This window comes from Phocoena sinus, chromosome 2, assembly GCF_008692025.1.
Source record: "Phocoena sinus isolate mPhoSin1 chromosome 2, mPhoSin1.pri, whole genome shotgun sequence".
Lineage (NCBI taxonomy): Eukaryota > Metazoa > Chordata > Mammalia > Artiodactyla > Phocoenidae > Phocoena > Phocoena sinus.
Window position 1 is genome coordinate 23,861,931 of NC_045764.1, and position 21,838 is coordinate 23,883,768.

General features: G+C 41.0%; 1 protein-coding gene across 3 annotated transcripts; it reads right to left on the reverse strand.

Annotated features, from left to right (window-relative positions):
* Positions 1-1,652: 1,652 nt before the first annotated feature.
* Positions 1,653-21,805, reverse strand: ATP5F1C (ATP synthase F1 subunit gamma). Of its 3 annotated transcripts, none has more exons than XM_032623003.1 (10): positions 21,644-21,805; positions 14,677-14,711; positions 14,032-14,163; positions 10,567-10,771; positions 9,819-9,962; positions 9,631-9,695; positions 7,863-8,018; positions 7,375-7,471; positions 4,552-4,588; positions 1,653-3,803 (listed from the first exon to the last, which is right to left on the reverse strand). In XM_032623003.1, exons 1-9 carry the CDS (start codon positions 21,697-21,699, stop codon positions 4,582-4,584), a joined length of 897 nt encoding a protein of 298 aa, XP_032478894.1. In that variant the 5' UTR covers positions 21,700-21,805; the 3' UTR covers positions 1,653-3,803; positions 4,552-4,581. The 3 variants fall into 3 exon arrangements, with proteins under 3 accessions (XP_032478894.1, XP_032478896.1, XP_032478895.1); XM_032623005.1 differs by lacking the exon at positions 21,644-21,805 and adding an exon at positions 14,879-14,991; XM_032623004.1 differs by lacking the exon at positions 4,552-4,588 and having other exon boundaries at positions 21,644-21,803.
* Positions 21,806-21,838: the final 33 nt, after the last annotated feature.

A 21,838-nucleotide genomic window follows, 5' to 3' on the forward strand; every position in this document is an offset into this window, starting at 1 on the left:
AGATGTTGGGGGTAGGAGTTTATTAATTAATTTTTGCTGTGTTGGATTTCCGTTTCTGTGTGAGGGCTTTCTCTAGTTGTGGCAAGCGGGGGCCACTCTTCATCGCAGTGCGCGGGCCGCTATCGTGGCCTCTCGTTGCGGAGCGCAGGCTCCAGACGCACAGGCTCAGTAGTTGTGGCTCACGGGCCTAGTTGCTCCGCGGCATGTGGGATCCTCCCAGACCAGGTCTCGAACCCGTGTCCCCTGCATTAGCAGGCAGATTCTCAACCACTGCGCCACCGGGGAAGCGCCGGGAATTTATTTTCACTTATTTTTTTGGCTGGTCCACCTGCAGTGGAAGCACAGTCTTAACCACTGGACCGCCAGGGAAGCCCCCATTGAGGCGAATTGAGGCAACTGTACAAGGGATCGTTCTGTATTATTTCATACAACTGCATGTGAATCTACAATTATCTCAATAGAATGTTCAATTAGAAAACAAGCAAAAATCACACACACACACACACACACACAGTGCTCAGAAACTTTTGGAAAGAGAATATCTAAGTTCCACACAAACAATATGCATGTATACACAATGGAATATTACTCAGCCTTAAAAAGAAATGAAATTGAGCTATTTGTAATGAGATGGATAGACCTAGAGTCTGTCATACAGAGTGAAGTAAGTCAGAAAGAAAAAGACAAATACCGTATGCTAACACATATATATGGAATTTAAGGGAAAAAAATGTCATGAAGAACCTAGGGGTAAGATAGGAATAAAGACGCAGACCTACTGGAGAACGGACTTAAGGATATGGGGAGGGGGAAGGGTGAGTTTTGACAGGGCGAGAGAGAGTCATGGACATATACACACTAACAAACGTAGTAAGGTAGATAGCTGGGGGGAAGCAGCCGCAAGGCACAGGGATATTAGCTCGGTGCTTTGTGACAGCCTGGAAGGGTGGGATGGGGAGAGTGGGAGGGAGGGAGACGCAAGAGGGAAGACATATGGGAACATATGTATATGTATAGCTGATTCACTTTGTTATAAAGCAGAAACTAACACACCATTGTAAAGCAATTATACCCCAATAAAGATGTTTAAAAAAAAAAAAAAGGAAAAAAAAAAAAAAAAAAAAAAACAATATGCATGATTAACCCCACTCATTGGCCATCAGAGAAATGCAAGTTAAACGTATTATTATATAACACTACACTCCTACCAGGATGGCAAAATGAAAAAGGGTGACAATACCTAGTGTTGATGAGGATGTAGACAACTGCCAGAAAGAGTATAAACTGGTAGTTTATACTACCAGTTTATACACCAGTGGGTGTATCAATACACCCACTCTGTGAAAGTGTCTGGCAGTGCCAAAGCAGCAGAACATTTACAGAACCTATGGCCAAGCAATCCCACTGCTAGGTATGTACACAACAGAAATTCTTTCAAATTTAAACCAAGAGAGGTGCACAGAAGATTTAGAGAAGCATTTATAATTGTTCCAAGCCGGAAATAACCTAAACGTCCATCAACAGAATTACTAAACTCTAAGATATTTATCACGTGTGGTAACATAAAACGATGAAAAAAAACTGCTCTACAAATGTGAATGAAATCTCCCAGACATACTGTTGAATTTTAAGAAAAAGCCGACCCCAAAGGCTTCATCTGTATGATTCCGTTTACTTAAATTTCAAAAACAATCAGAACACATCTATGGTGATAGAAGTCATGATTGCGGGTACTTTTGTGGAGATAACAAAAAGGGCAGGGACACAAGGGAGGCTTCTGTAACGACAGGACCTTTTAGATCTTGATCTAGATTGTAGATACATGAGTGTTTACACTTTGCAAATTTTCCTGAGCCATATACTTATGAATTATGCCTTCTTTTGTACATACACTATACTTCAGTAACAGTGTACCAAAACACCTTACCACGTTTTTTTTTCATTATTTGCTTGTCTTTGCTCCAGATGGTAAGCTCCTATAGGGAAGTATAATTATCATCATCGTAGCTTCAGAATTTAAGAGTGCTGATACACAGAACATCAGAAACACGATATTGAACCGATGGTCACTTACATAGATCAGGCAACATTTAATCACAGATACAGCATTCGTCCCACATCATTTTCTAAGTATTTTGCAAATATTCATTCATTTAGTCCTCATAACAACCCTATGAGGTAAGTACTATTTTCACTATCATTTTACAGATGATAAAACTGAAAGATTAAGTAACTTGCCCAATGTCAACACAGCTGGTTAAGGGCTGAACTGGGATTCCAACCCAGTTTGCCCCAAGTTTATGCTCTTAGCCACTGCTCTATACATCGAACACTCGTGTGGCTGGTAAAGTTAAATCCTTGCTTAGTTTTATTTCTCAAGACCCCATGCTGCACCTGCAAGAAAGTAGCCGAAGTGCAAACTTTCTAACACAAATTAATTTGCAACACAAATGAGCTGATGTCACTCATAGGCAAAGAACTCTTATGTTTCCATGAGAAAAAGAGAAAAACTCACTTAAAAAAATGGGCAATGAATGAGTAGTCTATTGTCTTTTCACCCATCAGATCATTAAAGATTAAAAGATAGACAGTCTCAGCGAGTAGAGGAAATCAATTTTATACAGTTAGCACAAGTTTACCACCTTTTTTGAGAGCTATTTGGCAGTGTCTATTGAATTAAAAAATGTACATAGTCTGAGTCATTGATTCCACTTCCGAAAATTAAGAACACAGAAGTACTCGCCCAAGTGTGCAAACACTTCCCCAAGGATGCTTATTAACAATTATCCTTGTGACATTTCAGAGCAACACAGGTAAAGACCTATAAGCCTTCAGAGAAAAACAAATGTCACAAAGGCTCAAAAATCAAAATGCCTCTTGTAACATTTCAGGGAAGCTAGAAAATGACCCTGAGATTCTGTTCAGTTTCTTTCCCTGGCAGCCTTCTTCTTAAAGTGGCAACACTGCTCTTTACAGGTTTGTGGTTGCTAATCCATTTTTGTATCACTTATTGTTCATTTTTATGAATAGTTATTGGCAAAATAACAGCATATGCATGTATTTAATGTTTTTTAAAAGAGTAATATAAAGTGTTAAGTGAGAATGGGCTTTGTATTTTTTTTATAGTTCTACAGTCTTTTGTAATTCCTGTACTACTTTTGCAATAAAAACCCCTAAGCCATCTTTTAAATAAATAGGAAAAAACCCTGACACTTTGTTTGGCATGGCCAGCTCGCTGTGTGGAATAGCTCACGCGCCCAATCTTAATGGTTATATAAATGCGAATATGGAGTAAATATCCTACTGAAATGTTTCTCAGTCCTTGGAAAAGATTTAAAAATTTATTTAGATTTAGTATGTGCCTGAAATTCTACACCGTGCACGTGAGAAACAGCAGATGACCTGGACAGCGCGTCTGCTTCCCTGTGCTGGCTGTTCTATGAAGGTGTGGCGCCCAGGTGCCTGGGCTGGGGTTGTGGCCTGGTGCCTCTTCCTTCCACTCTGACCCCACGGAGGCCAGGCTTTCCACGGCTGTTAGGCAACCACAAAATCAGAGGAGCCTCTTCAACTATCTTCTTAATAGTAGCATGTTAATATTTTTAAGTGTTTTAAGATCTCATTTGGAAAGCTGCTGTTCTCATATAATAAGAAAAGACAGTGATTTTCTTATGGTGAGTCATTTATTGTAAGATAATTTACAAATATCTCGCTGTCTTTACTAATTTAAACAGTGGACCAACAATTTCTTCTGACAAGGACAGCAGTAAGCTAAAAACAAAATCAGCTGGCTGAATCTTCTTTACCTGAAAAATAAAAGTACAGAACAAATAAAGATGTCAAGATATAATACATATTTCGGTGGGACTTAAAGAACTGACTCTACATAATAAAATGCTACTCTACACCAGTGGTTCTCAAATTTTGGTCTGGTGACCCTTTCATGGGGTCCGTGAGGGCAAAACTATTTTTATAACAATGTTACTTGCCTATTTTATTCTCATTTTCAGGTGCACACGGTGGAGTTTTCCAGAGGCTATGCGACGTGTAATATCAGGACAGAATGAATACAGAAGTGGAGAGAACTGAGCTATCCTCTGTGAAGTCAGATATCAAAGCGTTCTGAGACCAGAAAATTTGAGAACCACTGCTCCTCACCAGCCTGTATTTAATAACTCAAAAGCATGCTAATTCTTTTTTCTTTTTTTTTCTTTTTGGCCTCACCATGAGCCATGTGGGATCCTAGTTCCCTGACCGGGGATCGAACCCGTGTCCCCCACAGTGGAAGCGTGGAGTCCCAACCACTGGACCACCAGAGAGGTCCCAAGAATGCTAATTCTTTATCCTTACAGTTTATTTAATATATCTAAGAAGAAAAAAAAAGCCCACTAACATCACCCACATACTCCCACCATCTGGCTGCTGCTCTAATGGCCTGGCCATCTCATCTCTCAGGGAATCAGTTTCACTGTTGCCGAATTACCTTCAGTTCTATCTGACCGGGTTTCTTTTCTGACGGGGTAGGGGAGAGTGTGTGAAATATTACCACTTTACCTCTTGTCTGAGGATGAAACTCGAATTTCATTAGTCCCTGGGTTATTATATTAGAAGAAAAAGACAAACACAAAACAAGCAGGTCAAGAAACAATCCATGCTGGTTAATCATTTACAATTTCTGACTAAGAAAGCCCACTTCCTCACTCACTACCTTGAGTATATCACATAAATACTTACCAAAATATTCCCTTAAAACAGATTCAATGATTGTTACAAAAGGTCATAGACTTGAATCTGGTTAGAAGCAATAAAACTATGTTCATGCAAGTAGGCAGGACTATGAAAGCATACTTTAAACCACAACTTTTCTATAAACAGCATACAATACATTAAAAAATTTTAGGCTAGCAACTAAATATTTGGTACCTCAAATATTATGGTTTATTCATGCCTTTTATATTATTACCAAAGAGCCAAATGTGTTTGCATTAAAGCCTTTAAGCAGAAGAGCTGACAGGTTACAGAGCATGCAAGTCCATTCATATAAATAATCCACCGTGGGGCTGCACAGCTAACTTGCAATAAAGGATTTAGACTGCCTTTCTAGAAAACGAAAACTAGTCAATTTCCAGTTATTTGAGTTCTTTTTAAAATTCTTGGTCTTCATATCCCAATCTCCCTCTCCTCATTTCTCTGGTTTTGCTACTTTTCAGCCAAGTCCCCGCATTCCTAATCAAGAAAGAGCCTGGTCCTCAATTCTGCAGAGGCTGTAGCCTCGGTCTATTCCGAGCATTCATTCCTCTTTTCCTGGCTCTCCACATCTCACAGCTCCCAGACCTTCAGAGCGCAGTCCAAACTTTCCCCCAGGCCTCTGCATGCACGCCACCCAAGAAGTCGTCAGCGTGGCTCCAGCAGTAGGAAGTACAGCAAGGAGGACACGAATAATACACTTATTTAATCCCTGTATTAGCCCCCATGTCATAGAAAACAACTGCGTTGCAGGGAGAGTATCTTAACCACGTCTATCAAGCTGGTAAGCGGCAGGGCCGCTCATCACTGCACTGGACTCTGATGTTAACAGAGCAGTAGTGACCAGGCTGAGAGATGGATTAGTCTTAAACTCATGCTCCAAAGCAAAATAAGAGAAGGAAGGCTGCTGGATCCAACCAACACTTATAAAACAGTCTCAACCAGTTTATTTGTGTCTCTGGCATTCTGCCCATTTCTATCCTCCAGAGACAAAAGGACCAACTTAAATGTCATCGTAGTGATAAACCTTTCCCTGATCCTTAAAGCTGGATTCACGTTTTCACATACCCAATAAAACGTTACTTCTCTCTCTGCTGAACTTCCAGGTCTTAATATATTTATGGCGGGCTTCCCTGGTGGTGCAGTGGTTAAGAATCCTCCTGCCAATGCAGGGGACAGGGGTTCAACCCTTGGCCTGGGAAGATCCCACATGCCGCGGAGCAACTAAGCCCGTGCGCCACAACTACTGAGCCTACACTCTAGAGCCCACGTTCCGCAACAAGTGAAGCCACGACACTGAGAAGCCCGTGCACCGCAACGAAGAGTAGCCCCCGCTCACCGCAACTAGAGAAAGCCCGTGCACAGCAACAAAGACCCAACACAACCAAAAATAAAAACAAATAAGTATATTAAAAAAAATGTATATATTCATGGCACGTCATTCATTCACTCTACAAACATTTACTGAGGAAGTATGTGCCAGGTGATGGGGCTATAAGACTGAACGAGACACTCCCTGTCCCAAGCCGCAGGAGGACAGACAAACAAAAGGGCAATTCCTAGTAAAACAGTGTAAGTGCTATGATGAAGGGAAGCACAGGAGGCTGCCCCACTCAAACCAGGAAGGGGGGATTTCTGGAAGAAAGGATTACCCCAGCTCCGTTAGGAAGGATAAAAAGAGTCAGATGTACAATCAAGGGTGCAGGGGAAGGATGGCATTTCAGGGAAAAAAACATATGTGCCACTCAAAAAATACATTTTTTAATTTGGGAGAGAAATGACAAGGATCTGCGTGAAGAGGGCATAAAGGGGAAAGGGTCAAGGGATATTTAGAAGGTAAAATTTACAGAACTCGGTGACCAATTAGCAGGAGGTGAGAGAGAATGAGTCAAAGAAAACTTACGACCCATTTTATCTTTCAGCATAATTATCTGCATTTTTTCCTTATCCTATTAGCACGTAAATGCCTTGGAAGAAAGGATCACGTCCTTCAACACCGTGCCTAGCACTGTATGAGGCATATAATGGGTGTTCAACTTAATAATTTTTAAAACAGAATTCCCATTATCGTAACCGTGGTTTCACAAACATTAACATATCTAGCTAGACAACCAAGACGTTTTCTTGAGGAAAGCGGTATTTTAAGAACTCCTTATAAGACAGTACTGATACAGAAAACTTAATTTAAAAATTCCTGGACCCAACTACCATTCAATGATCTGCAGATTTATATAAAACCCAACCCCAAACCAGTCCTGTAACTCAGAAAGCCTGATTTATAATATTTTAAGTTTCAAAGACAGATTTTATGAATGATACTGCATATTTATCACTCAATATAAATGATACTGAATTATTCACGTCCTTATTCCTGAAACTTGAAGAAAGTGAAAGCTAGCAATATACTAATTTCTAAGAAGAAACGAAGCCTGAGTATTTCAGCTGAGACAATCCAAATACATCAGAGATCTCATTTTCATCAAACTTTATGTTCTACGATTAAGGAAACAAGAAGCAATGGATCATTTCATCGTTAACAGACAAAACAAAACAGAAAACTTAAACGTGCAAAGGCTAAACTAGCAGGCACAGATGAGACACGGAGTCTGAGGGTGACGCACGGTTACTTACAGAGCCGCAGCACCGGAGATGATTTCAATCAGCTCCTTGGTGATGACAGCTTGGCGGGTGCGATTGAACGTCAAAGTCAATTTGTCAATCATCTCAGCTACAAACGGAACAAAAGACAACAAGATCTACAACTAGAAAAGAATACCTTTTTCACTAACTCATTTATAGACGTGTGTTGCTTAATTCAAAAATAAGATTCTGTTTCCTTTTGGGTACCCAAACTGGCCACTCAAAAAATTTTATGAAGGTAGTTTTGTTTCTTCCACGAGATACCTTTTCAAAGTACCTGCACACTTACTGCGTACCAAGTAAGATATTACTTCCTTTAAGGCAGAGAATATAATTTTTCTATCCTCACAGAATCGGTGGCAGAGCCCAGGACTAGACCCCAGCTCTCCTGCTTCCTGGTCCACTTCCAGAATCGCTAATGCCTTTTGACGTGAGGGTCTTCATGCTGCTTTCCGCAAGGGAATTCTCTCAGCGCTTACAAGCATTCTTGCTGGCATTGTCCATGGCCGTCATCCTGGCACTCTGCTCACTCGTGGTGGATTCCTTCAGAGAGTAGTAGATGATGTTGGCCAGGCTGTATTCTTGGTAATTCTGCAGCACGTCAGCATCAATATCATCATAGATACTCATGCTCTCTGTTAAAACAAGCCATGGATTTCTCTGAAGCGATACAGCACAAAGACTGATTTAATCAAGACAGCTTCCTGGTAGAAAAACTCTTTATAATTACAGAGAAGTCAACGTAAGATTGGTTAAAGGACTCAGTTCTAAAATCTTCATCTATTTCCATACTATAGATAACAGATTTTCAGCAAAATATGATGTGTAAACAAAGCATTTGATATTCTACTTCAAATGCTTAACTTCATAAAACTTAAGAAGTCCACATTTAAAGTAACAGCACCACATTTCACGGATACAAATCCTTTGGATGGTATCTAGCAGCGTGCTGGGCACGAAGCCACCCAACAGTCAGTGACTGCGTTTTTCAATAAAGAAATTAAGGAAAGAACTGAGACTCGTATAGTGTAATATAAAAATCCCATTTCAGCCATCTGATCATTGGGGAAATCTGAAAGTTTCAGGAAAATACGGGAGGGAAAGCTTTTCTGAGAATGTGGGAGAGGAAGAGTTAAGAGGCTGCTGTGCATTTTAGTAATTAGGCAGTGGAAACGTAGCAGCAGACTTGAAAATTCACTCATTGGTGTAAAGTGCTGAGACAGTACTGGATTTCATCACATTTAAGATGCGGTGGATTATGACTCCTATTTTATGTACCATGAAGAAAGAAAATAACATAGCCAATTGAAAATGACATGCCATTGACTGGTAGAAGCATCCCAATTTCTAAGACGTTAAAATGTAAACGTGATAGGGACTTCCCTGGTGGCGCAGTGGTTAAGAATCCACCTGCCAAGGCAGGGGACACGGGTTCGAGCCCTGGTCCGGGAAGATCCCACATGCCGCGGAGCAACTAAGCCCGTGCGCCACAACTACTGAGCCTGCGCTCTAGAGCCCATGAGCCACAGCTACTGAGCCCATGCGTCGCAACTACAGAAACCCGTGCGCCTAGAGCCCATGCTCCGCAGCAAGAGAAGCCACCGCAATGAGAAGCCCGCGCACTGCAACGAAGTGTAGCTGCTGCCTGCCTCAACTAGAGAAAGCCCACTTGCAGCAATGAAGACCCAACGCAGCCAAAAAATAAATAGATTTATTTTTTAAAAAAATGTAAAAGTTATACACCCATTACAGGAGAAATCTAATATACAGAAAGGGAAAATAAAATCAGTTCCTGAGTATTATTTCCAGGATGCATCACTGAGCAATGATCACTTTGTTTAAACAGCAAAACAAGAGAACTGAGTTGTTCAATGTATATTAGTTGTGAATAGCGTTCAAATCTCTATTCTAGAGCGTCTGTTTTGTGGTTAGGGAGGGCTCCCACACACAGATTGCAAAGCCAACAGATCATTCTAGCTTAGTTTTTCAACCTCCAAGGACAGAAATCATATCTAACGATGGCCTTCAATGGATATTTATTTATTAAATTAATGAAAGAATGCAGTAAGAGTTGTCAAACAATAAATGTTTATGATTTCATGGAAGCCACTAATAGATGGTGATAAACAGCCCAACGTCATTTTTGTTACTGCTGAAAAAAAGCCACCCGGACAATCAGTTTTCCTAAATGTACAAATCTCTCCTTTCTTCTATAGGAAAAATACTTGTCATACAAAACCTACTTACCAGCACTTGCAATGGTACCAAGGGAAAAGATGGGCTTTTCTTCTGTCTTGTAGGAGATGACAGACCTAGAAACGGCAAAGCAAATGTAAATTCCAAAAGTATAATTTTAAACTGTTAAGTAGACATTTACTTAATTGAAAAATCTGAACATAAATATAAAAAAGCTTAGATTTCAACATTTTTCTTGCCTGAATCGGTTAAAGATGATAGACCCTTCATCAAATTCATATCCAGAATTTAACAGTTCAAGGGCAATGACCGACGCATCCCCAAAGGTAGGGGGCCTTCTCCCCACTTCTTTGAATGTCACCAGAAACTGGTTAGAATGAGTCCTACAAGAAAATGAAGAGGTCACATAAAATAGTTTAACAGAATACTTCTGCTGAAAGAACAGAGAACAAGGAAAAAACACGCTCACTATGGATCAAGCTTTTTTGAGGGGGGCGGGGGGGTGTTCACTGAATTAAGGCGCCCCTGCATTATCGTGACTGTCCCTTTCCTTCAGCACCTGCCAAGAACTAAGGACTAACACCAGGCCCTTCCTGTCTTGCATTTCTCTCTGCCTTCACTTCTCTCCTTCCAGCCCTAATCAGCTGTCATTCATTTCTGGCATTTCTCGGCTGTGAGAGCTCCTTAGGGTCCTCGTTAAAAAAAAAAAACACTGAAAAACGTCCCCCAAAACAAAAACCCATAGCTTCTGATATTCCTACTGTATTCCATTTATGGTCTGGAAGAAGGAAAAACAAAAGATAAATAGAAAACAGGGGAAATCTATCCATTCTACTATATTCTGGAAAAAAATTCAAAACAAAACCAAACCTCTGTGTATAAAATGGTAACCAAAAAGAGACACCTTGCTTAAATAGACTATCAAAGAAACTTCCCTTTATTCATTCTTGCAGCCTTTTAAACATAAACAATATATACTTAAATTACCTGTGAAGTATACTCCTGAGTTTATCACCAACTCCAACAATCTTAACTTCTTTCCCAGCTGCCGTGAGACTGGCCACCTCACTCTTTAAGTGTTTAGCAATCGAGGAATGAATAGCACCACAAAGCCCTCGGTCTGAGGACACACCGATAAGGAGATGTTTCTTCTTGTCTTCAGGCACCTTAATATCAGCCTTTTCATACAGAGCTTAAAAAAAAAATGTATGTGTAATTACACTACGTACAGCAATAACCCTAATTTACAAAATGATGCCTCAATATAATCAAGTGTCTGTGCACGTATTTCATTTACAATCAGGCTAAAAACCATAAAGGTTTAAATCTCTATTAAGACAGAGGTTCCTAAGGGCCAAATTATCTTAAGTACTGACTAAAAGAAATCGCTAGCACAATTAAAGAACTTGTAAAAAGGCCAGACTTATAGAAGTACCAACTTCTCTAGACTTGCCAAATTTCTAAAGAACACAGATCTTCAGTGTACAACCAAAAAAGCAGAAAACAAACATTTACTGAAATGCTCATATAATCTACATAGCAAGCTTTTATGAAAACTGCTGACATTAAAATGATGGATGCCATTTTATTTTCTATTTATTTATTTTTGCTGGGCTGCGTGGCTTGCAGGACCAGGGATCAAACCCGTGTCCCCTGCAGTGGAAGCGCAGAGTCCTAACCACTGGACCGTCAGGGAAGTCCCTATTTTTGGTATTACTAACAACCTCACTTTGTTGGTCTTCCAAGAAGCAGAAGGCAAGAGGTGTTTAAATAGGATAAAATATACATGGATTTTACTGGGGAAATGCCTGTGAGAGAAAATAGCAAGGAGGTCAGAATAGCCATCACACCAGGATGCCAGTCTGACCAGTGGGATGAAAGGTGCGGTGGCAGCTTCCTGGACTGTTGTACAGTTGAGGGAAAGTTCAGCGAGGCTGCCAGGGAGCCCCAAGTCTCCCAAGAACACGCCTACCTGAGTATCCCATCTGTGCTCAGGTGCTGGCCAGGAGCAGCCCGTGGGAAGCATGGCTTAGGTGCAAAAACACAGGACGATTCAGCAGCTGTGCTCACTCTAGTTACAAAGTGCATCTTCACGGCTGCCACATTCCCCACTTCAACAAAATTCCTGCTATCGCCTTTTTCAGTATAGAGCAGTGATTCTCAATTTCAATACCTGAGGACCCTCCATAAAAAGCAGAGAGAGGTAAATACTCAACTCCAAAGTTTAGGGAAGTGGAGAAAATATTCCTTTTCAGTCTCTTTATTTTTTATTTTATTTTATTATTATTTTTTGTGGTACGTGGGCCTCTCACTGTTGTGGCCTCTCCTGTTGCGGAGCACAGGCTCCGGACACACAGGCTCAGTGGCCATGGCTCATGGGCCCAGCCGCTCCGCGGCATGTGGGATCTTCCCGGACCGGGGCACGAACCCGTGTCCCCTGCATCGGCAGGCAGACTCTCAACCACTGCGCCACCAGGGAAGCCCCCTTTTCAGTCTCTTTATATGTTTTATATTGTACAGCATAAAATGTCTATTTAAAGTTCTTAAATATTTTAAATGATTAGCCATTTAATATCTAGCAGTTAGTATTTTTTTAGTTTGAAGGACTTAGAAGCTGAATGGCAGCCTTGACTTGAATTTTTAATATCCCACCACAAATACTATAATTAGATATCTGAGTGAATTTCCTTATTCGATAGTTTTGTGGTTATAGAGTTTTGAGGGGAAACAAATTTATTACACTTATTCATTTCAGCATGAAAGGTGAACAGTGAATGACTTTCACCTTTTCATAGGAATAGGCTAGAGTAATTTATCAACCTCTACCGGGCCGCTAACTAGGTGCTCAGTATTTTGCTGGTTATAGAACAGGACTCAGGAGAGCAAACGGCTGGGGTTGTTAATGATTGCTAACCCTAACCTAGCAAGTCTCCATTATGCCTCCTAGGAAAAGCTGAATATGGCTGGGTTTTTTTTTTGGCTGCACCACACAGCCTGCAGGATCTTAGTTCCGCAACCAGGGATCTCACCCGAACCCTGGCAATAAGAGTGCCAAGTCCTAACCACTGGACTGCCAGGAAATTCCCTAAATATGGCATTTTTAAAGCAAGGAGGCATTTCCACTGAAGCCTAGCGCCCTATCGTTTTCTCATACAGAAGTTTCTTTAGAGCATGCTTAAAAAAAAGCATGCTAGGGCTTCCCTGGTGGCGCAGTGGTTAAGAATCTGCCTGCCAATGCAGGGGACATGGGTTTGAGCCCTGGTTCGGGAAGATCCCACATGCTGCAGAGCAACTAAGCCCGTGTGCCACAACTACTGAGCTTGCGCTCCAGAGCCTGTGAGCCACAACTACTGAAGCCCACGCGCCTAGAGCCCGTGCTCCACAACAAGAGAAGCCCGCACACTGCAACAAAGAGTAGCCCCTGCTCGCTGCAACTAGAGAAAGCCCACGCGCAGCAACAAAAACCCAATGCAGCCAAAAATAAACATAAATAAAATAAATAAATTTATATATAAAAAAACTGATTGGACTACCCTAGTAGCGCAGTGGTTAAGAATCTGCCTGACAATGCAGGGGGACACAGATTTGAGCCCTGGTCCAGGAAGATCCCACATGCCACGGAGCAACTAAGCCCGTGTGCCTCACTACTGAGCCTGCACTCTAGAGCCCGCGAGCCACAACTACTGAGTCTGTGTGCCGCAACTACCAAAGGCTGCGTGCTTAGAGCCCGTGCTTCCCAACAAGAGAAGCCACCGCAATTAGAAGCCCGCGCGCAGCAACGAAGACCCAATGGAGCCAAAAAAAAAAAAAACAACAAAAACACTGATTAAAAAAAGCATGCTAAAAATGCATGCTTAAAAAATATGAAGAGCACAAGAAAACTACTGCACAAGGTAATTTATATGTAATACATGGAGGCATTAACACACAGATGATACAGATACATCTTTTCTTCAATTTGGAAATAAGCAAATTTCTCCCTCTTTACAGTTGATGTTTAAACATTCCACTCATGTACTCAGAGTCATATCCATGACTACCCAGTCACCTTCCACTGCAGGGCACCCCCTCCCCACCCTGCAGTCCTAAAAGATCACATCACAGTGTAACAGGAAGAAATCAAGCATTTGAGTCTAATGCACTAAACTTCCAAGTTCTTTTGATGGTGTATTTAATAATCTAGGAAAAATTTCAGAATATCTTAAAAGTGAACACGATCACAAACAGTGGTTAACAAATAGAGAGGCTCAGATGCCAAGTCACAGAGGTGTAGTTATAACTGCACTGGGCTTCAGTTTTTCCTATCTGCAAAGCAGGAGCTCTGATGGTCCCGACCCGCACAGGGCTGCTGTGATAGATGGGGGCCTGGAAGTACTCAGGACAGATGAGTCCTGAACAGTCATCTCTAGGTTAAACGGTACTTCGTAATTTGTGACTGCACTCTCCTCTTACCCAAGGATCCTATTCCATACACTCGGGCTGGTTTCAGCTCCCTCTCAGCTCGGGCATATTTCGCTGCTGCTACCATTTTCATAGACTTGGTAATTTTCTGGATGTTTTTGATTGATTTTAGTCGCCTGGTAACTGAAAAATAGAAGTGCTGTGTTAAGATAAAGGAGTTACCATTTCATTTGTGAATTTATCGAAATATTTTCCTAAACTTCAAGGTAGAATAATTAGCAGTTAGACCTTCAATTAATAGCAGCTGCTAAACTAGGCTTAATGTTAGAGTACCAATAACTCAGACCTTGTGCTACCTGGAGAGGACAAGCAAAACGGCAACATAATAGTATCAATAAATTATGTATTTAAAACTAAATGGTACTGAAAATGGCCTTTTGCCACATATCCCGTAACATTTTATACACACACACAGTAGTTTTTTCTAGTTATATCATTATCATTCTACAGACAACAGAATCAACAACCATGTGTCACCTCACATGGGTCTTTTCCAAAACAAGTTCAATGCCGCACAGAGATGACATAGATTCACTGTGTCCATTTTGACCAAATACGTAAATGGGCTAAAGCAGCACATTTTTATCTGTCAAAGTTTAGTTTTTCTTAATTCACATATTGTGATAAAGTACTTACTATCTTTCAAGGTTGCCATATTTCGAACTTGGATCCTGAGAATAAAGGTGGTAAAAAACATTTTAGTTTTTTGAAAAATAGCTCAAAGAAAAACTTTCAAAGTTGATAAACTGATTTAAAGAGTATCCCATAAAGAAATGATCTATGACTCTGAATGTGTATGTGTGTGTGTGTATGTGTGTGTGTGTGTATACATAAATACCTCAATATTGATACCAAACCCTACATCATCAAAGATCTCATTCTAGGGCTTCCCTGGTGGCGCAGTGGTTGAGAGTCCGCCTGCCGATGCAGGGGACACGGGTTCGTGCCCCGGTCCGGGAAGATCCCACATGCCGTGGAGCGGCTAGGCCCGTGAGCCATGGCTGCTGAGCCTGTGCGTCCGGAGCCTGTGCTCTGCAACGGGAGAGGCCACAACAGTGAGAGGCCCAGGTACCGCAAAAAAAAAAAAGATCTCATTCTATATGATCTAACACAAAGCTTCCACTGAAGTTACAATGGCATTCACACATGCTCTATTCCCACCCCTATGTCTTTGCCTATATTGTTGCTGACTTCCTCAGTTCACCGAAACCTTTTCAAATAACCCTTAGGGTCAACTACACATTCTAACATGACCACATGTGTCAAAGTACAGTTTATTTAAACCAATTAACTTTTTCAACTCAATTCAGTAAGCTCTTTACTGAGCAGCTACTCTGCTCCAGGACATGGTGTCGGACCACAAGAAGCATACTATTATCTCATAAACAAGATTTATGCAAATTTAGATTTACATGAAATTTACATTAAATATTTTCTACAGTCTTTTAAAGTGCTGATGCATTAAAGTCAAAATGATATGACTTAAAAGTAATGTTGGTGAAAGATAAATTACAAGAGGATCCTCCTCTTACTGGTGAAGACATGTTATTGAATATACATTATCTTGTAGCTCTTAAGTCCATAAAGTACCTGTGTTGGCCTGGAAAGCTCCATGGGAGAAATGAAGAATCGATATATTTGTGCATAAAGGAGGGCCTAAGGAGGGCATTCCTAGGAACTGGATGTAGTTTTGAAGCTGGAGACATAGCTTGGGTTAATAAGTTTAAATATTATTTTATAGGTACTGGAAAAATGATGAATGTTTCTAAGCCCACAAATCAGTTTCGTTTTTCAGTAAGGTATCTCGGATGGCAGTGAAAAGCACAAAATGATACCAAATGTTGATGACATGGAGGCCAAACAAGGGGCTTCCAGACAAGAGAAGGCAAGCACCTGGACTGAGAGGTTGGCAAAGCAACAGGAGACCAGATGTGAGAGCAAGCTGACCCAAAGGTTTCTAACTTAATGACCTAAATGAACACTGTTGTCATTTAACCAAGAGAGAAAAACTGGGTGGGGGAGATCTCCCTGGAGATTATAAAGTTTGAATTTGATGTAGTTTAAAAAACCATGCGACCAAGTGGAAATGTTAACCAGGTCTGGGAAACATATGAGGTACTGAGATTTGAGACAGATTTGTAACTATCAGTAGACATGGTAGTTGGTGCCAAAAAAAAATAAAATTAAAAAAAAAAAGAAAAAGAAAGAGAATTAGAACGAGAAGCAGGGGGAATATGTCCTAATTCTATAAGGCCAGCATAACCCTAATACTAAAACCAGATAAAGACATTATATAAGAAATGAAATTTAGAGAACAATATCTCTCATGAACATAGATGCAAAAATCCTCAACAAAATATTAGCAAATGCAATCTAACCATGTTATTAAAAACAATTATACATTACGACCAAGTGGGATTTATTCCAGGTATGTGAGGCTTGTTCATCATTCGAAATTCAAATATATAATCCACCACATCAACACACTAAAGAAGAAAAATGGTATCATCAATAGATGCAGAAAAAGGATCTGACAAAATCAAATGCCGATTCATGATTAAAAACCTCTCAGCAAATTAGGAATAGAGGAGAACTTCCTCAACCTGATAAAGAACATCCATAAAAAAAAAACCCCTAAGGTTTAATGGTTAGAAACTAGGAGCTTTCCCCCTAAGACTGGGAACAAGACAAGGATGCCCTGTCTCACCACCCCTACTCAACATTGTACTGAAGTCCTAATTAATGCAGTAAGACAGAAAGGGAAACAACACATATACAGGTTGGGAGGGAAGATATAAAGCTGTCTTTGTTCATAGATGACATGATCAACTACATAGAAAATCCCAAAGAAAGGCCAAAAATTAAAAAAAAAACTGACAATACCAATGACGGCAAGAATGTGGGGTAACAGGAACTCTCACTGATCACTGGTTATACAAAATGGTATGGCTACTTCGGAAGATGTTTTGGCAGCTTCTTACAAATCTAAACATAGTTTAAACATATGATTCAGCAATCATACCCCTAGATACCTACCCAATTGAGCTGAAAACTTTTATTTACATAACAACCTGCATTCACATTCCTATAGCAGCTTTATTCATGACTTCCAAAAACTGGAAGGAATCAAGATGTCCTTTAATACATGAATGAATGGACAAACAGACAGGTGCATCCATACAGTTGGAGCAGTATTAAGCAATAAAAATAAATGAGCCATCAAGCCACAAAAAGACATGAAGGAACCTTAATTGCATATCGCTAAGTGAAAGAAACCAATCTGAAAAGGCTACATACTGTATGATTCCAATTATAAGACATTCCAGAACTGAAAAAACTATAGCAACAATAAAAATATCAGTGGTTGCCAGGATTTAGGGAGAGATTTTTAGGGCAGTGAAACTATTCTGCATGATATTGTAATGGAAGACACATGTCACTATGCATTTGTCAAAACCCACAGAAGTGTACAACAAAATGAGTGTCCTTAATGAAACTATGCACCTTAGTTAATAGTGCATCAACACGGGTTCATTAATTGTAGTATACACTCCACACTAATGCAAGATGTTGATGACTGGGGAAAATGTCCAGAGTGGGGTGTGGGTATATGCAACTCTCTGTGCTACTCAATTTTTCTATAAATCTAAAACTATACTAAAAAACAGACTAAAAAAAAGTCTGTAATAACCTAAAAATGCAGGCTATAAGATATGATGTGCCATTTTTGTGATTCTATGTGTTTATGTGCACAAAAGTAAGTCTGAAAGTTCATAACCAGAACAGTTATTTTTTTAAAATCTCTTGACTTATGTATCTTACTACTGGTATTACTCAGCCATGGAGAAAGAAAAATAAAGAAAATAAGAGGAAGGAGACTACCTGGAAAACATTAGGGGTTTGATTTTAAGAGTGGATCCCCCAAAGGCAAAGATAAAAGCTGTCAAACATTGACAAGCTCTGCTAGTTTCAGAGGGCGGACTTAATCAACATAATGACCATCCCATGAACATTTTTTCATCATGGCACTTGAAAAGTAATATTTTGGGGATGATTTTCTTTTTTTGGAATAACTTTTTTGCCCAGACATTCTAAATTTAGAGACTATAAAGAGTGACACTGGTCACTCTTTATAGATGGTCTTAGGTATGCACTCCAATTTAACTGACACAGGTTTCTAGTCAGAGCACATCACATGGAACAAAATCTGAACTGCATGCCATATCTGGATGAACACAGAATGTTCGGGTCTCCACACGTATCCCAAGTGAGAGGTATGCAGGAAGATACGGGATCTTTTGTGATTCTTTCTGCTGTGCACACACCCTAATTTCCCCAATTTTGAAGCACTCTCATGTTTAGACTTCATTCAATTCTAAACATGTCTATCTGTGTTACAAAGTTATTTTTTAAGTACAATTTGAGTGCAAAATAACCACGAGCTGATATGAACTCTCTCTAGCGACAGACTGCTCTACTGAATATACAGCTTTTGCAAATGAGAAGATAAAGGAAGTCCTGTGTCAGTTTTCTGTTCTGGAAAATTGCATTATGTCCTAAAAAATTCTCGGGAGATTATCTGAGAAACTAGAAACACATCAAATACAGCAGAGGGCAAATCGCACAGATAGATGGCGGACTACCATGATCTACTATGATCACACAGCAGGTTCGTGGGTGAACTATGCATCATTCAAAGAAATTACAGACAGCTTGAATGAATTTTAAGGAGTGTATAATGCTGAATAATATAAAAATTAAGGAAGAAGCAGCATCCACTAATTCCAAAGGAAAAGAAAATTATGAAGTATGTCTAATTCTAACACTGAATGCCTGGGTGAAAGTCCGACCCTGGCCTCTCCACCAAGCGACTCCCCAGAACTTTATCACCAACCGTGACACACAATTCAGTCTTGTTAGGCTTCTAACCTTCTCACATTACATTTTATGTAGAACGTGTATGTATAAATTCGTTTTCATTTTTCAGCTGATATATCTGGAACCTCACAAGCATTTTTCCCACTGTCCTTGGTTCTTTACAAATACTGATTCACTTAATCCTCACACTAATCCAATGAATGGGGTACTAGCATTACCCCCATTTAACAGATGAGGAAATGGTACAGAGACACTGAGTAACTTGCCCAACGCCACACTGCCAGGTGAGTGGTGGTCAGGATTCAAAGCCGGGCAGTTTGGCACCACTCCATCGGGTACACTACAGGCTGCTGCCTCACGTTTAAAAGTATGTATCTGCTATGTCAGCCTCAGATCATGGCCTCTCTTCTCTCTCCTGAAATGCCATCTCTCCCCCTTTTCAGTGTCCATAGTTCAACTTACGGCCTACTGGTTTCCTATTATAAAATAGTTCCATTTTAGACAATGTGGAACACTAGGAAATAGAAATGTATTTCCCCCTGATGTGAGATAGAAAAATCACTCTTTCCCACCCCCAAATTTCTCATTTCCATTTTCCTAAATACTACTTTAAAAAAAAGTTTAATTTCCAAAAATTTAGGGTATTTTACTGACACCCTGAACAATTAAAACAACTTCACTATAAGTTTAATTAAGCCTAATGTTTAGTTAATGTTGGTATGCTAACCTCCCTGAAACCAAAACTATAACAACAAATTGCATTTTAAAAAGCTTTCAATAACCAAAACACAACCAAGGAAATGCCTCTTTCTGGTTCTGCAAAGACAAAAGTATAACGTATTTCCCTTCCAAATTAATTTTGTGGCATGTGAAACATTAAGATGGCTTTAGTTTCTGAATTTAAAAGGCAATTATAGGGAGTGGAAGGGAAAAGGCAGAAGAGGCAGGAAAGACGGCAGGCATCTAGAGTGATGGAATGTATGAAAAGGAAGAGGACAGAGTATGTGCCTTGCAAGGTGGAAACTGACGTTTGATGAACATTCATAACCTAACAATTTAAAACTGACACTCCGAAGGGAGTAAGGTCAGGACTTCGACATTTATTTTCTGACTGAGGTTCCAGTTTAAGCCCCATCCGACGCAGTAGTTGTCTCAGACCCAGCAAGTGCTTAAATGCTTCTTTACTAAAAGATCTTACAGGTTTTTTAAAAGTTATTTTTACAATTTTATGTAATGTATTTTGTCCTCATTTCAGAAACTGTCCATTTTTAAAGATCAACTTGGATAACAAAGTTCTAAAAATATTTACAGATAACATTAATGCACAGCAAGATGGGAAGGAAGGAAGGAAAGAGAGGTGATGTTTGCAGAGCACCACTGCATGTGAGGAACTATCCCACAACGCTCACCAGGATCATGTCGATTTGTTCACCACGTTTTAGCACTTTCCACAGTGCCAACTTGGCGTAGGGCAAGCACCCAACAAATGTGCGCTGAGTGACTGAGAAATAGGACAACCTATACCAGTGAGAATCCAACTAAGGTGACTTCTTACTTCCCATGAATACTCTTTCAATATTAGGAGAAAGAAACTCTGAATTCCAAGGCAAATCCACTAACATTTGTATGTAGGTTTTTCACATCAGATTTAATTACTTCATTAAGCTGAAAATCTTTTATTGTTATAAATTTTTGGCTTAATGAACACATCCTTATTTTAATTAATGCTTTATAGTCCCCTCTCATAAATTAGGTACAAAAATCTAGTTTAGTGGGGTGGCTCCTTAGAATTCTCCTTTACTGTAAAACCGGGGAAATGCTACAGTCTATAGCTAACCCTTTAGCACTGTATCTGAAATTCTTCCAGACTCTGTCTAGCTTCATCACATCTCATCCTATTACAGGGTACCATACAAACCAACGTTTGTCTGCCTATTCCTAGGCCTTCTAATATGCTTTTTCTGGGGGGTGGGGGGAAACCAATGTTTAAAATCCCTAAAACTTGCATGGCAATGTACAGATGACGCACAGAAGTCCGTCTATCTCCTCCTCCTCGGGGCATTGGGACGATATCATGACCTTGCAGGGTTACTGATTCAGCACAACGGTTTCGAGATAGTGCAAGGTCTCTTCCCCTTCCTCGCCAACAGATATTTAAGGTCCCCTTTGCAACCCACGAGGGCATTTATTTTATTCACTTGGGCCCAGCACAGCGCCTGCTGCAAGGTCGCTGCTTAGTTCGCGTTGTGCGTTACTGCGCTCTGCACCGGAGAGTTTCAAAAGGCGTCAAGGACAAAAAGCACACCTTAACCTTCCGCGGGACCTTCCCTGGGGCCCTCCCCTCCCCCACTTTGAGGGCCCGGGTAAGGCCTCCCAGAGGCTCGCCGCCTGGCGCGCAGCAAAGGCTCCCTAAGCATTTACTTAGTAGCTGAGGGGATCCAACACTGCCCTCAAATCAACTGGGCCCAAGGCCCCACTCTCGAGGTCCCAGATAAGCACTTCTCGTGGCCCTCACCCCGCCCCAGCCCGCCTCCGGAGACCTGGCGCGCCCTTCCCGGTTCCGAGCGCTTCCTGCAGCCCGGGCTCTGGGGCCTGTGCGGGACCCGGGCCTGGCCGGCCCTGCGACCCCGGGTCCGTCCCACTCGCCTCCACCCGCTTCCCCTGACCCCTGCCTGAGCCCCTCCATCCGCCGTAACCCTCCCGTTCCCACCGCGAGCTGCCATACCATTGCGGCTGCACGGCCCAGGCCGACAGCCCTGTTCGGCCCGCCGGAGAAAACATGGTGAATGCGGCCCTGCTGAAGGTCGGTCAGACAGGCCTCACCGCGCCTGCGCGGAAGCTGCCCCACACGCCCCGCCCACTCCGTCGTCTCATTCAGTCTCGTTTCTTCTCGCAGGATGGAACGAAGCCTCGCGAGCGT